Below are 16,126 nucleotides of genomic sequence, written 5' to 3'. Positions count from 1 at the left end.
CTAGGCAAAATATTCTTTGATAAGGAATGGTTTTTAATTGCCCAGCTATTAGATACAGGATTTCTTGGTGCATGGCTATGAGTGCTTAAGACTTGTCCGCTGCCTCAGTCACTGAGAACATGAGAGTGGGCTGTTGAGAGATACAGAAAGTGGTCCCAGGGCCCAGTGAACAATGCTGGCATCTGTTCAGGATCTCTGTACCTGTACTGTAGTGTGCACTGTCTGAATGGAATGCAGGGCGCAGACTCCATGGGCTTTGTACTTTATTGCCTAGGCCCCTTCCAGCCTCAGTCCATGCAGCCCTTTTTGGCCTGGTATTATATGTAGAAGCCATCTGGCTGGTCGCTGTCTCATCAGAGCATGCACACATACATTGTGCCATTGCGTGGGCACTGCATGCCATGTTACCTCACTCATGTTCCATCCATCACGCCACATTGTCATTTGGTCTGCTGCGCGCATGTGCAGGAACTCTCTTCAGCTGTGCAATAACTTCTTACCCTACTACTTCCCCTCCTTATGTTTGATCTGGTAGGCATGCGTGATCATCCTCCCATTCCAGTGACGGACCTCGCAGACAACATCGACCGACTGAAGGCCAATGATGGGCTGAAGTTTTCCCAGGAATATGAGGTGAGCCTGCTTGGGTGTTTATCTTGGATCTCTATTCTTCCAGACTCGGGGGTCGGCCCTCCAGATTTCTGGACTGCAACTCCCATGAGCCCCAGCCAGAGAGTTATTGAGAGTTGTGATTTAGAACGTCTAGATGGCACCGGAATGGTTGCTTTTGTCCTGGATAATAGTTTTGTCTGCAGCTCCTCACCCCAACCTAACATTGCAGAACTTACAAAAGTATTCTGCCCATAACTGCCCTATATGCTGGGGGGAAGTGTAAAATGTAATGTGTGAACGGTCAAGTGCAGACCCTGTTTTGCTTCCAGTATATAGAGAAATATAGATTCTAACATTATGTTTTGCACACTTTTGGTTAGTTATTAATTATATTGGAAAACGTTACACTTTCAGTAACCTCAGAGTGCTGTTTATGCTGTGATAGAGGCCAAAATAGTGGTATTGAGAGGCCAGGAATTATGGTGGCTCTTGCAGGCAAACTCCTTCTCTCCACGATGAACCATTTACTAGGCAGATGATTAATTTGAAAAATTGCTATGTTGGAAAAAGTTCCCTTGTAGCTATTAGAGTCACAGTAGCAGGATAAATGTTTTCCTGTGCTTGCAGCATGCCCTGTAGGGCCCACTTCAGCTGTGAGGGGCTTAAATCATAAATAAAACTCTTCTCATATGTGGAGAGGGGGAGGATAAATTGAGGAAGTGTCCTTTTCATGCATTATTGGTCCTGCTTGAATTGTTATCTTCTTTTGCCCCTGACCTCCCCTTGCAGCAGCATATCTCCCTTGATTCAGGGGATGTGATACAAGCATTGCCCAGAAGGCAAGATTATAGAGGCCAGGGAGAAGCACTGGCTGGCTAAAGGCTAGCATGTGAAAGGGGCACCAAAGCCTAGCAAGGTTTGGAAAGACTGTTAACCACACACTGCTGATCCACAGCATTTAGCAGGGAAGGACACAAAAAAGGAGTATGTTTTCCAGGAACTCCCAGCTAGGTGAGTGCTTATGAGCCCGTTAGCCTGCCGGGACCCAAAATCCCACATGCAAGCCCATTTCTAATTGGGCTCTTGTTTTCATAGATCATTGTGACAGGATCCTTTTTTTCTGGAGTATGGTACGAAAGAGGACCATGGGCAGCATTAGCCACAATTGGGCAGGTGGTGGGTGCTGAGTGTTCTCGCTCTTATAGGGGACTTCAATCACACTATAAAGAACACACTATGTCTTAAAAGTGGTCATTAGATACAATTCTGACTTACAACCTTCCAATCCCTCTCTCTCTCTCAAATTCCAGTAAACATCAGCCTCATTTACCATGATTAAGTAGCTATTAAGGAAGGAACTAATTTTGGTATATGGATTTTTCTTGGGGATTCTGCTGCCTTGTACCCCTGTCTGAACCATTCATCTTTGTTAAGCCCAGGGCAGACTGAGTAACAGGAGAGGATTTTCCCACTAGCACAGGGAGAAGGCGTACTGAAGCAATACTCACTCAGAAAGTTGGAAAATAAAGAAATAACTATTGCTTTTTGTCCTTGTCACTACTGGAGAAAATTTGAACTTTCGGGCCCAGCAAGTACTTTGACACCACAGGCACTCTGTTAGGGCCATGGCAGTGTGGTGTGGAAGAAGAAATCTAGAATAGTAGGTAGATGATTCAGGAGCAGTCTTGTGTATCTAAGCTGAGTAGTGGAAGAGCAATATAGTGCTGAGATGTGGGCGTATACTGAGACATTCTGCATCACACATCACAACACAGATCACAGTTTTTCCTCTCCCAGACAACTCAGCCTAATCCTGCGAGTTCAAGAACCCAACTAATTGAACTGGGTTTGCAGCTGACTGAAGCAGCAAGAAGGAAAGGGGAAGCAGTTTGGATCAGCCCTTGAGGCTATTAGTGCGCTCATTAATTTGGGTAGAATTGCATGTTACGTTTCTCACACAAACCTAGCCGCAAAACCGCTGCATAAAGGACATGCTCAAGGCCATAGGTAATTCAGAGGTCTGCATACTTAATACTTCAGCCAGAGGGATGGAACAGCATTAGGAATACCTGCTCAGGGCAAAACTTAGCTCATAAGCAAAATAAGAATACAGTTCATAGCCTCTACTTCAGGACCTCAGGGGTAGTAATTGAGAGTGTGGTCAAGCACTGTGCCAGCAGCCTGCAGAGGGTGTAGCTGCACTAGAATTGGGGACGGAAAAAGGATTTGCCCAGCAAAACACTGCCTGGTGCTGCCTGTGCTGGTTATGAGCCCTTATGGATCTCAAGTCAGTGTGTCATTCTCCATGTGACTTGCACAGACCGTAAGGAGTGGAAGTGGCTAGCTCATTGTTGCTCTTGATAGGTCTGGATGTCAAACCACAGAGAGAGCATCTTTAGCTCCTACAGCACACTGAACCTTGGAGAGAATTTACAGCCAGGGATTAATAGAATTAAATAAGCACAATCACGCCAGCATGTTAATTATTTATCTACACTCTTGCTGTGCTAGAGCAATGCTTGTATTTGAGCTCCTCCTGTTGGACTGTTGCCTGTACTGCAGACAGGCTGTGCCCACAAGATACCCAAAGCAGGTGGTCTGCCAGACTGTGGATAAATATTAGGCAATTTTGAGGTGGGGCCAGTCTTCCTCCTCGGCTCAGTGAGTGAGCAAGTGAGATTCCTTCTGTCACTGACTAGCAAGCTGGAGTGCTTCCTCCCTCCTCCTCCCCACCACCACCATCGCATGCAAATAGGAAGCAGATGCTGTGTGTTGTGCAGTAAGTGAATTAGCTAGAGCTCTTCCTTGTATCTGTCAATGAGGTGAGAAGACTAGTGCTGCTGCTGCTGATGATGATGATGATGATCCTTTCTAGACTTCCATGTTGCCCCTTCTCTTGGGTTCAAAATATATTCAGGTCTTTGAAACAACTGCAGCATGCTCTGAAAGATACATTCACTGGAATGTTATACGGTGGTGAGGAACAAGTTTTAGCTTTATTGGCCTGCCATGTAATGTGTTGGCATGCACCTGTCTTTGGAGACAATAGAGGAGTGTGCTTTTGAGGGTGAAGTCAAACTGTAGGACAGTTATAGCACCTGCTGTGGCTGTAGAGACCGATATGGGAGAGAGATGTTGCAGCTGGGGCAGATGAAGGAGTCCAGCAGTCATTCCTCCCTGGTCACTGCTGTGGATAGACAACATGACTGCCTCCAAGCACTGCGGTCATCTGCAAGGGATTCCCACACGGTGGGGTTTATGTTGTCAGCCTCCATGCCTTGTTTGCAGACATCTTGGTCTGCTAACAGGCCTGGTGCCTGAAGCCAGCTCCCCATAGAGGACGTCCTTGGGGACCCTGCTGTCTTCCATTCTGTGGACACAACCAAGCCAATGTAGACGTGTCTGAGACAGGAGTCTAGTTCCTTGTAGAACTGGTCCCTAATCTGTATGTCAGAGCACATAGTGGGAGTGTAGATGCTCAAGACGTTAACCAGACAGGAAGTGGTTGAAAAGCAGAGGGAAAGCAAGCATTCTGAGCCCTCTGTCAGCTATTCTATTGCAGGCAGATGGAAGTTTCTCATTGCAAAGCCTATGCCACAAATATGTCGTTCTTCTGGGTTCCCTCCTTGCCAGAAGAAGGTGCAAGTTCTTCTCTCTGAGGCAGCCATTTGAAGCGAGTTTGGTCTCCTATAGAGTGGCGACGGCAATGTTGAGCATTTTCAGCTCACAGTCAATGCTGGCTGTCTTTCAGGAGTTATTGACCTGCAGCAGGACACATAGTCCTGATGTTCCAACTTGCTAGGCGCAAGAGGATTTATTTCTTTTTTGCCTAGCACAGTTGTTTGGTCTGCTTGTTGAGTGACACCCAGCGTGACACAATGATCTCTCCCACCAACCAAGGCAAATTGTAGACCTCATAACTTACACTTGCGCCAATCAGGTTGAGCTTACAACTCGTAGCTGCTGCCTCCCGTGTTGTTTTTGCTGCGTGTGCAGCACAAAAGTGATTTCACTGAAGTGCAAGCCTGGGCAATGTTTATGGGGGTCCTGGGCTGCCCAGATGATAAGACCTCGCTCTTGGCCTCACTGTTGTGGTCCGAAGGAAAGCAGAGCAATACATTTGGCACCAGCTTGTCTGTGGGAGTTGTTGAAAAGAGGCCATTCAACTGGAAAGATGCCATCCAACCGTCTTAGGGGCTCCACTCCAAAGCTGTGTAGGTTTTACTACCTAGGCTGGCCATACTAAGAGAATATCTCATGGAAGCAGGTAGAAAGAACCCCAGTGAAGACCATGGATGGTTGGCCTACTCCCAACATTTCCAGGCATTTCATTCTCTGATCAGTTAATGGAGACCAGGTATACCTTTGCCATCTACAAAAGCAGTACTGTATCTACATTGAATTATTGGACTGTTGTGAAGAGCTGTTAACCTATCCCTGCCTCACTTAATCAAGTCAGCATAGTTAGGAGGTGGTGGCTGCAATGCTCCAAATAGATTAAAGAGGGCAAAACTACAGGCCATGGAGCAAGTCCCTCTGTATATGTGTTGTTGTAGAAAGAGGGTGTCCTGCTTCACTCTGAATCATTTCCTTATACAGTACACCTTAGAGACTCCTAATGATTGTAGATTTTGTCTCTTGCTTCACCTAATTCTTGTCCTAGCATCTCCATTGCAGACCCAGAAATATCACGCAGCATTTTTGGCACTCAGCATTTCCTTCTCCCAATTCTATCCTGCTGGATAGATTTACGACTCCCAGACTGCCATGCACCCTTCCTTATCTAGGAAGCCACAAATAAGTCAGTTACTGAAGAAGCCCTGCAGATTCTGCTTAGCAACCACCTGCTAAGGCAATATGTTCATTGTTGCCCCTTGAAATGATAATGAAAGACTAGCAAATGCTTCCAAGCATCTGAGCTGCATCTTTTCCAACTCTTCCTTTCCAACCATCTGCCATAGCATTAGAACCTATCGCGCTCTAGCAAGGTGCAGTTATTTAGTTGTATGATGATGGTTACAGCTAGAAAAGAGCAGCGTTGCTTGTCCCTCACTGTATCTCCTTCCCCTCTCCAAGTATCCTACATGCCTCCCACTTCCAAAATCCTCCTTGGCCATCTGACCACAGAACAAAGACCCCACTGGGGTTTGCTAAGAGACTGTCACTTTAAGAGCTCAAAGCAAGTATGACAGCAAGTGTGCAGTAGCAACACCTCCTGCCCTGCTAATTAATTTGCTCACCCATCTCTCGTCTGCTGTAGCAAGGAGGGTGCAAGTAAGGGAAGAGACCATTGGAGCAGGAGGTACACAACTGCATACTCAGTCACTGTGGCAGCGAGTGATTTTTGGAGGGTGAGCTCCTCAGAACTCAAGTTATCCCCAGTTGCTTTCCTTCCAGGCATTCATTGGGCCCATCAAAACTACATGCATATATAGCCATATCTGCTTACTGTGCTGCAATATGTCATAGAAGTTGGAAGTTTTCTTTTCAGTGACATAAGTGACACTGCAATTTGACACATTGCCAGTGATTGATTCAGAAGCCATTATTTTCCCATTTATGAAGTTTTTTTTACTTTGTATTGGGTGTCAATGGGTGTGTTAACATGGGTGCTGCCATGTTAGTACACTAATGCACTAGCTTGCTATGGTTATGCTAGAGCACTGCCTGGAGTTCAGGGTTTAGGAATCATAACCTCTTGATCAGCACAGCAAGCATGCTGGAGCCAAACCATGTAGCTAGCAAAGTTTGCATCATCCCAGCCTACTAAAAAAGTGGAGACATTGTCAACTTCTTCTGTAGCTGTGCTCCTGCACCTTTAACAAAAGGAACATCATCCTTTCAGTCATTGGACCTGCCAAGAAAAGCTTCACTTGCTGAATTTCTGCTGGCCATACAGGAAATCTTCCAGGAAAAAAGTTGACAACTCTTTATTCAAATTGATGTCTGTCCCCCTCCCTGCCACAAAAATCCCACCCCATACATACATGCTGCTGTTGCTGTCTTAGATTGAGTAATATGAGGTTCTTGTGGGGCCCAAATTGCAAGAGTGAATGTGCACCATCCCAAAGGACTAGGTAACCATGGGATGAGCCCTTTACTTGGAAAAAAACTGCTTGATGGGTTTCAGCTACATTTTGGGCACCTCTTTCCCTGCCTTATTTGCCCCTCATTTGCCCGCCATTAAGGGGGAAACAGGTGCACATTAATTCATCAGCAGAGTTTAAATCATTTCACTTCTAAACAAGTCACTCATTTGCAGGCATATTTAATTAGCACTTCTTCACTGCCAGGTGGATGCTGCTTTTCTCACCTGTTTGCCCTCTTATGGGGTCGTTGGTGATAGAACATGAGAGATTTTTCACCTCCGCATTGCAGAGCAAGACAGTTGCTGTAGTGGTACTGCTGATGCTACACTCTGGGGGATTGGGTGAAGCTATGCCATCCTCGCCTTTATTTTCCATGTCATTGCAGCTGTCTCAGTGTGACTCTGACTGAGCAGAGGTGTGTTTTGTGCTTCAGACTCTACCCTTAGGGAAAGGCCTCCAAGAGGGTTCTGAAGGAGGCTTTTCTGCACAGAGGTTCTACATAGTCTAAAATGATGTGGCCCACTTTATATCCCAGTGCACAATCAATATAAGATTTTTTATATAAAAAAAGTGACTCTATTAAAAAAAGAGCACCAAAAACACTCAAAACCATTTAAAAGCACACACAAAAAGAAAAATGTGTAGAATGCCCAGCTTCAGAATACACTGCCACAGCAGCCAGTAAATGACCTATCTAGACAAAAAAGTATTTGCCTACCAGCTAAAGGAAAGCTGGGTGGGGGAAGCCTAACCTACTGTGGAAGAGAGTTCCACAATCTTAGAACAACCATCAAGAAGGCCCTCTCTTGTATCCTCACCAAATGCACCTGTGAAAGTGCACTGCTGCCAATTCATCACTTTGTATCTTACTAGTGCAACGATGTGTGTGAGAGAGAGAGGGGGGGGGAGGAGGGAGGGAGGGGGAGAGAGGATAGACATCTTCCTACTTGTTTGCTGAGGATATTACCATATTTATTGAAATGTGGCCTGAAATATATTAGGCTTGGGGTGGGCTATATTTGCTATGCTTGTCTTGAGCTGTAAAAAAATCCTGCCAAGACACAAATGCTTCCCTACCATTGATTTATTGCAAAGAGAGGATAGTTCACAAAAAACACAAATGGAATTCCTCTGTGCTAGGGAAAAACAAAAGACATCTGGGTGCCAAACAGACAGGTCCAGGTAGCTATGGACCAGAATCATAGAATCCTGGCTTGTTTCTGTTTTGTGGGACATGTGCTTAGTGTGACTTGAGCCCTAGCCTTGAGCTGCAGAGAGCTGGGATGTGTCTACTCCTGCCACTTTGCACTGCACTGCCTGCTTATTACTCTGATAATAGAAGATTATAGGTTTCCTGTTGGAAACGTCTATTTACATCCTGCATTTCCCAAACCAGCTATTAGCAGTGCTGTGATGTCATATCCTCCCTGCTGAGACAGTGGAAATCTCTTTTGTGTGCTGCATTGCTCTTCTTTGAAAGGAATACCCATTGCCACTGAACCTAACATGGGATGCTGTTTTCCTGAAAGGCCTGTGCAATATCTTGGACTTAAACCTGTCATTCCTCCAAGTGAACCAGTCCATGTGTGTTTTTGTTTATGACTGCCTCAGCCTGCTGCTCCTGTAAATTCAGTGGGAGGAAAGCCCTTAGACAAGGAAACTTCCCAGCAGTGGTTGGGAGGAGTCAGACTAGGGGAAGTGCCAGCACTACCTATACTGAGCTGCTTTCACTTTGTTGCTCATGTGCATTCTACTATTCTATAAAGTGCTTGCTCTGGTTTTGCTCAGACAGTTTCGTCTGCCATGGCTGTGCCTGTGGGAAACTGAAAAAGCAGCTCTCTGTCCATTGCAGGCTACATCATGGAGGACTTACCTAAATTGCCATGTCAGGCATGAAACAGATCGCATGCCAAGTGTTAACTGGATATCACAATCGGGTGTTTTAAGTTTTGCAGGAGAGCAGGCAGTAGTTGCCGACCTAGTCCTGCCAACTACACTGAGAATTATGGCAAAAACATTGATCAAAGCAGACCAGTGCATTGGATACATATACTTGGATGGGCACAGCTTCTCCAGCATTTGCTCCATGACCCCATGTTGAAGATGCAAGTTTGAGTTCTCAGCCACTCAAAAATGAAGGAACTTGTACATAGAATTATAGAGAATGATCCAGCTGAGAGAGATTTCTCTGGCTGAGCCCATGTAAGAGGAACCAACTGCTAAAGTTCCTATTTAAATTCGACCTGAGTGCTTCTCCACAACCTGATGTTTCCCGTAGAAGGCAGGAAGGGAACATTTACTCTGCAGTCCTGTACTTCTGTAGAACGATGTAGGGTTGAATGGAGTTTTTCCTTCCTTTCATTGCTCTTTAGTTTTCTGGCAGTTGCACATTTGACTTACTGTAATAAAAAAACAACACCTCCCTTTTTACTAGTAGCTCTGGTTAGCCTGGCAAGGTATATATCACTGTGGCAGAAGGGGGGGAGAGGACTTAAACATTCAGGGATTTGGGTCTGGTTTAAAGGCCAAATTTATATAGTGAGCTGCAAAAGGGTCTAGGTACCAGGGTGGTTGTATCTTTGCTGCAGAGTAAGGTGGGAAGGAATTTGCAGGATTGAAACAACAATTGGAATAAATTATTAACTCTTAATCCACCCACAGCGAACGTTCCAAGATGCTTTATTCCCAGATGAGTATTTGCCACATCAAGTGGTGGGAAAGCATCTGGAGAGGTTGCAAGGAAAAGGTTGATTATATACACACCATTTCCTCCCTACATATCATGCCTCACTGGTGTGCAGAGGAGAAAGAGAGACTTGCATTAGAATCATAGAGTTGGAAGAGATCTTTGAGATCATCTCATCTAGCCTGCTGAATGCACAATTTATAATGCATGATTAAACTACAGCACTTCTGACATACCTACTGAAATACCTCCAGCAAAGGAGAGCCCATCACCTTCCAAGGCTCTCTGTTCACTGTCAAAACAGTTCTTACCATTAGCAAGTTTCTCCTAACATTTAGTCAAAAAATGCTCCCTTGCGATTTTCATACAATGGTTCTAATCCTGCCTTCTGGAGCAACACAGATTCATCCTAGATGCATATATGCCACCAAACAACACTGTTCATGCCTAAGAGAGAATATATCTACTATACATGTTTGCTTCTGTCCTCAAGCTTCTTTTTAAAGATGTTTCGGTATTTTGCCCAATAATGCCTATAAGACAGTTGGGAGTTTATTTTTTCACTGGGCACAGATTTGCAGAGATGCTGCACATCAGAGGATTTACTCATGAGACAACTTTTACCAACTCAAGATGAATCACTGTTTTTGACTTTTAGAGAATTCACACAGTGCAAAAAGTATTTAAATGCTTCATTGATTGTAAAGGGCCAATTCAATTTTTGGGGTTGACTTTCAAGATAGGCAAGGCTTTTTTTTTGTCTGCCCAGACTTAATGTGCCATTGGCAAATCAATCTGAAAGCTGATTCACAAGATCTCACATATGAAACTTTCTTTCCATACTGTTTCACATTCTAGGGTGGCTGGTGTTTATTTCAGAGTTGAAAGGTATACATGCACACATAGAAGTGTGAAAGCTTGTAATCATGCCATGGATTTAGAGAGGCAGAGAGAGCTTGTGTTTTAGCACTCCTTTTCTCCTCTTCTTTGTTGCAGTCGATTGATCCTGGGCAGCAGTTCACCTGGGAGAACTCCAACCTAGAAGTGAACAAACCAAAGAACCGCTATGCAAATGTGATTGCCTATGACCATTCACGTGTCATTCTGACCTCCATTGATGGTAAGTATTGTTAGCAGCACCTCATGCTAACAAAATTCTCAGTGTATCAGACCCAAGGTTCAAATCTCCGTTTCATGTGATGCCAAGTAACTGTACCGTGTTCCAGGTGGCAGAATAACTTGGAGGGTATCATTCTGGTGGACTCAGTGACCCAAAGAGTTCATGGTTTCTGTCAGGGGGACTCCCTACAGGGAGCCTCCCCCCGTCATACTGACCAGCACTTCGCCCAGCGAGAGCGGTAGCAGCGGGTCAGGCGGGGGGAATGAGGAGGGAAGTGGAATGGAGGGAAGGCTCAGTGAGGTATCAGAGCCCCTGCACTGCCCAAGCCAACTAGTGGAGGAAGGAAGGCTCAGCGATGTATCAGAACCCCTGCACTGCACTAGCCCACAGCTGGAGGAGGGAGCGCAGCCGCTTCCGGCACCCAAATTGAGGTGAGTGCCCAAACATAGGGTGAGAGGGCGACATTTCGGGATGCCTAAGCTATTAGGCTGGCCCCTAAGCAGACGGGCACCATTGCCGGATTCTGCGAGTGACTAGGTCATGTTTTCTGCTATCTCTGCACTGTAAATAGTATGCACAATAAAACCCTTAAAGACAGAATGGACTAGTATGGCAAGGACCAGATGGAGAGGCTTGGAGGGCTGTGTTTGGCCCCCAGTCCTGAGGTTCCACCCCCCACCCCCCGGAGTACATCATAGGAAGCCTCTCCCCAACCACTTTCACATCTCTTAACAACTATTTCCTGTAGTACAGTCTGTTTCCACTACCAGCATGGTCCAGGATTCTGGCTACCCCCTTGTCTTCTCAACCCCCTGAAGGCGCATCCTCTTCCTTTGTCATGCAGGTGTTCCTGGAAGTGACTACATCAATGCTAATTACATTGATGGCTACCGGAAGCAGAATGCCTACATTGCTACACAAGGGCCTTTGCCAGAGACACTCAGTGACTTCTGGAGGATGGTATGGGAACAGCGCACAGCAACTATCGTCATGATGACTCGGTTGGAGGAGAAGTCTCGGGTATGGACAAGTGCAATCTTCTCTTCTGGGCAGGGATAAGACAGAGAAATGTGGTGTATGTTGATTCTGTGTGTGCAGTGCAGCTGAGATTGGTAGCAGCCTCATATAGTACTGTGACATGGGGCAATGGCCTCTGAGGAAAATAGAATATAACATTATAGACAAAGATGGTACTAGGATCTTAACGCCAGTCTGACCATCAAGCGTAGCCTCCCCACCCTGACCAGTTCTATAAATCCATAACTGAATACTTTTTATATGATTCCAATGTCCTAAATGAGTGATGTGACGGGGGGAATGGTAATTTCTATGGCTGTTTCACAGTCTGATGGAGTTTTTGCTTCATCAATGAATCATGGTTGGAATCTTATCCCATAGAGCTACATACAAAGAATAAAATCTCAGCATGGCTTCCTGTGTGAAACAGTGGCTTGGCAGGCAGGGCTGTGGAGCTCCTCTCCAGCCTTATGCCCAATGGCATAATAGAGATGTTCAAAGGCATTCAAAGTGGGAGAAAGGAATTGGAACCGTTGTGGCAAGTCCCCATCATCTTGCTGGACCCAACTTCCATTCATTAGAGGACAAGTTTCTATACAGGCAACAACTCCTCATTTATGTGTGATGTATTTGCACATGACCACATGTACAAGCAGTGCTGGGAATCCGGAAGATGAACCTGGAAATATGGAGCTCCCTGGAGAGTCCTCCTGGCTCAAGAGGAGACCTTCCCCAGAGCCCAAAGAGGACCTCAATGTGAGCTGGAGGGGCAGCAGGGCTTGCTCAGCTGATGCACAGGGAAGCGGCAACAGTGGCTGTGCTGCCCCACATGTCAGCTGTTTGGCAGGGAGGTTGAGCAACTCAGTAAAGCCCCACTGCCCCTCCAGCTCGCAAGGAAACCCCCTTTGGTGGGTCTGAGGTGAGTCTCCATGCAAGGCACTAGGATTCTCCAAGTTGCTCCCCGTTTTACACAATTTCACATATGCATGCAGGGGCCCAGAATGTAGCTATCGCATAAATGGAGAGTTGTTTTTTGGTATATGTGCTGGCAAAGGGGGGGGGGAGGCTCTTCATGCATAGGCTATTGTGCAGGTGTGTCCTCCAACACATGGAAGTCAGATATAACAAATTGTGAGATCTGATTTCAATCCCTATCCCCATGTTTACTCTTTGAATATGCACAGGGATTTATGGAGGGTTCTTTCACCCCCATATAGCTGTGCCCTTCCCAGTTGCCTGGGTGTCACTGAGCTTAAGATGCATGTGTTTAAAGATATCCTCAGAGACATGGATTTCAGTTTGGAGAACCTTGGGCGGAGGGTTCCCCAGAAAGTACAATCTTTTGTAGTCACAGCTCACAGAATATTTTATGTTTCCATGCCAACCACAGGGCAGGGAGATGTGCACTTGGACTGTGGTTTACTCGTCTCTTTAGTCAAATAGACTTGAGTCAGGAGATTGGAAACGGGGAATTTGCAGAGAGGGAAGTAGCTGAATGAAGGGGGGTGATGTATGTGGAGGAAGAAAAAACAAACGCAGGCATGTATCCTTCCTTGCTTTGCTGAGTTTTATTGCTGAAAGTGGAACACCAGTGCTTTGTGTGATAAGAGGACAACAGAACCAAGTTACAGAGAGTGCAATAGGGACCATCCTATGCTCCATCCTAGGAAAAAAGGAATCAACCCCAGATTCTTGTAGAAAAAGCTTGTCAGTATTGATGGGTGGTTTATGTGGGGGTACCTGTTAAGTGTATCTCCCCCTGCCCCCTTAAGCATTCAGGCAGCAGTGTGAAAGGAGCCGCCTTCATCATGGATTTGCACAGCTTTTGCTAAGTCTTTGCCAGTGCCTAATAAGAAATGTTAGGCTGGATCAGACCAGTGGTCCATATAGTTGACTTCCTGACACTGCCCCCACCCCCAGATATCATAGACATTTTTACAAAGTATAAATGAAAATGAGAATCTGTTCTCTGTTGATATTCTCCCACCATCTGACGTAGGGGCCATTTATGTTTCTTTCCTTCCCATATTTTATGTAGCCTGATTTTAAAACAATTTGTTCTAGCTGCATAACAGCATTCTGTAGCAAAGTTAATTATGCATTCTATAGCGAAGTTTAACTAAAAAACCATTCATTTTAATTTCAATGAATAGCCTCAAGGTTTATGACAATTTCCCCTTGTCATTCTTCTTATACCATTCTTGATCTCTATCCAGCCCCTCCTCAGTAATGTTTTCCCCAAAGCTAAATAACCCTCAAAACCTTTTTCCACAAGGATGATTGACCTGTTGTATTTTCTTGTCCTTTTCTGTACCAGCTGCTTTTTTTGTCCCTTTTTTGTGGGGAGGGCAACCAGAGTGATATGCAATCACCCCAAATACTGCCATATACATTAACGGATACAGTAGGGAAGAGGATAGGTGAATGTTGCACTGTGTTCATTCTAGAAGAAAGCAGAGGTAGGGAATAGGTTGGTTCTGAAAGTGTTTATGAACTTAAAGCTAACCTAGTTTTCTGGGGCAGGTAATGGCTGCTGCAAATATACCAAAGTGGTGGCAACTTTGTGTGCCAAGCAACTTTGTGCATGAAGCAGTTCCCCACCACCACTCCAATGCAATTCTTCTCCTTTATGTTTGTCTTGAGAGAGCTAAAATTGCAAGAATAGGTTGGGAGTTAGTTTGCACAAACAGTTTGCCAAGTAGACGTGCCTCCATGTGCTTGCATTTAAGCAGCAGACACAGTATTTGTCTGTGGTTATTAACTGGGCCATGGAACTCCAATACAGGCTTTTCAGTTTTAGAATAGTGCTTGCATTTAAGGTAAACATGAAACGACCCTTTTTTGTGTGTCAGAATAAATGAATATCCAAAGTCCAGTTTGCTTTGTTTTGGGGCTGTCCAGCTATCAGAAGATGCTCCACAGAGTGTGTTTCTCCAAGATAACATGTTCTGTAAGGCCCTTTGGGCACTTCTCTCTCTCCTGCCTTGCTGCTTGTTGAGATGCACATTATCTCCTAGTAGCACACTTCCCCTCCTCCCCCTCCTAATTACTTCCTATAAAACGGAGGATGCAGTAGTACCCTCAAGGTGACATACTTCAGTGAGTTAGCATACAGTCCAGCCAATTGTGGTGGGTGGGGAAGATTCACTGACACACTTGTTCCTCTGCATTGAACTGAGTTCATACCATTACTCTTTAGAAGCCTGTCTTTACTACCAAAGATATGATGCACCCACATCAAGGGAACCCAGTCAATTAAGTAGTCATAGTAGCTTCAGGGTGGAATCAGACAAGAAGGTACCTGGTGGGTGGGAGTAAAAGATTGATCTAAACCAGGCATAGGCAAACTCGGCCCTCCAAATGTTTTGGGACTACAACTCCCATCATCCCTAACTACTGGTCCTGTTAGCTCGGGATGATGGGAGTTGTAGTCCCAAAACATCTGGAGGGCCGAGTTTGCCTATGCCTGATATAAACGCTAGCCCAGCATTTGGGGATTCTCCAACTGAAAGGATTCACTTTTAACATCTCTCTATCTTTTTCAGTGCTTGTTCAAGCTTGCCCCTTTTCTTACCTCCAAGCTGTCTCCCAGCCTAGGACCTTTGAGAGCGGTTTCAGATGAGTGCTAGCAGGTAGCACTTTCTCAGGCCCAGCAGCAATGCTGTGTGTGGATATTGTTGCTCTGGACTTTGACCTTGTGGATTTGGAGAGCTCAGTGCTTCAAAAGGTTTCCACATCTTCTGAAGGGCAAGCAATCCGGGGGGTGGGGGGGTATCTATTTGGTGCCTTGTTTTGACCTGCAGGGCCTGGCAGCTTGGTGGTACATATCATGCTCACCTTTCATGTTTGCATACTACATAAAAGCATTTTCATTCACTGCCTCCAAAGCTTTTACAATTGGCAGCAGAATCAGCAATATGTGAGTCTCCAGGGCCCTATGTGTTCTGGGGAACTGGCCCAGACTGCCTTTTCCATAGGAAACTTCCAATGCACTCTCCCGGTTTCTGCACCGCTCAGTAGAAAGTGCCCTGAAGCCCAGGTATATTAGAGACCTCTCATGCCATTTTGCAGACAGTGGGTCTTGGGATGTGGTCTGCCTGGTAAAGATATATTCTAAACCAGCTGTTCTTCCTTTGTAGCACTTGTATTAAGGGGGTCTTCTTATTTTCCCAGCAACTGAGGGAGCCACTGGGCACTGCCAGCAGTAAATGAATTTCCAGGTTGTAAGCGTGTTCGTGACATTAATGAGAAGCGAGTGATGCCAGAAGAAAGACTCTCTTATCTGGTTTAGTGCCATCGTGCATCAGCTTCAGCATAAAATTTACAGAGCTTGAAAATGGGGCATAAACATTATGGGTAAATTTGGCAGAAAATGTGAGTGACTCTTATCTGGTCATGAATAAATAATTTTCAATTACCAGTTTGGGCTTTGCTATTAAACCCTAGGATAGAGTACCTGAAAGTTTGTTTTGTGTTTGAACATAAACACCGTAGTCTCCCCAGAGTTGGACAGGAAAAGGGTGACATTTGCTGAAGATGCAGTTGGACACAGCCAGGCCTGCGCTGCCATTTGCTATATTAGCTGTCACTTGGGTGAGGCAG

General features: G+C 45.4%; 1 protein-coding gene across 6 annotated transcripts in view; it reads left to right on the top strand.

Annotated features, from left to right (window-relative positions):
- Window positions 1-16,126, top strand: part of PTPRF (protein tyrosine phosphatase receptor type F) — a 482,320-nt gene that overhangs the window by 449,511 nt on the left and 16,683 nt on the right. For all 6 annotated transcript variants that reach the window (XM_035122098.2, XM_035122099.2, XM_035122095.2 and 3 more), the window contains 3 exons: window positions 536-633; window positions 10,384-10,507; window positions 11,352-11,527. In XM_035122098.2, the coding sequence (XP_034977989.1) occupies window positions 536-633; window positions 10,384-10,507; window positions 11,352-11,527 (398 nt within the window). The remainder of the gene's footprint in view (window positions 1-535; window positions 634-10,383; window positions 10,508-11,351; window positions 11,528-16,126) is intronic.

This window comes from Zootoca vivipara, chromosome 7, assembly GCF_963506605.1.
Source record: "Zootoca vivipara chromosome 7, rZooViv1.1, whole genome shotgun sequence".
Lineage (NCBI taxonomy): Eukaryota > Metazoa > Chordata > Lepidosauria > Squamata > Lacertidae > Zootoca > Zootoca vivipara.
The sequence above is the reverse complement of the archived record's forward strand: the minus strand, read 5'-3'. Positions and strand labels throughout refer to the sequence as shown.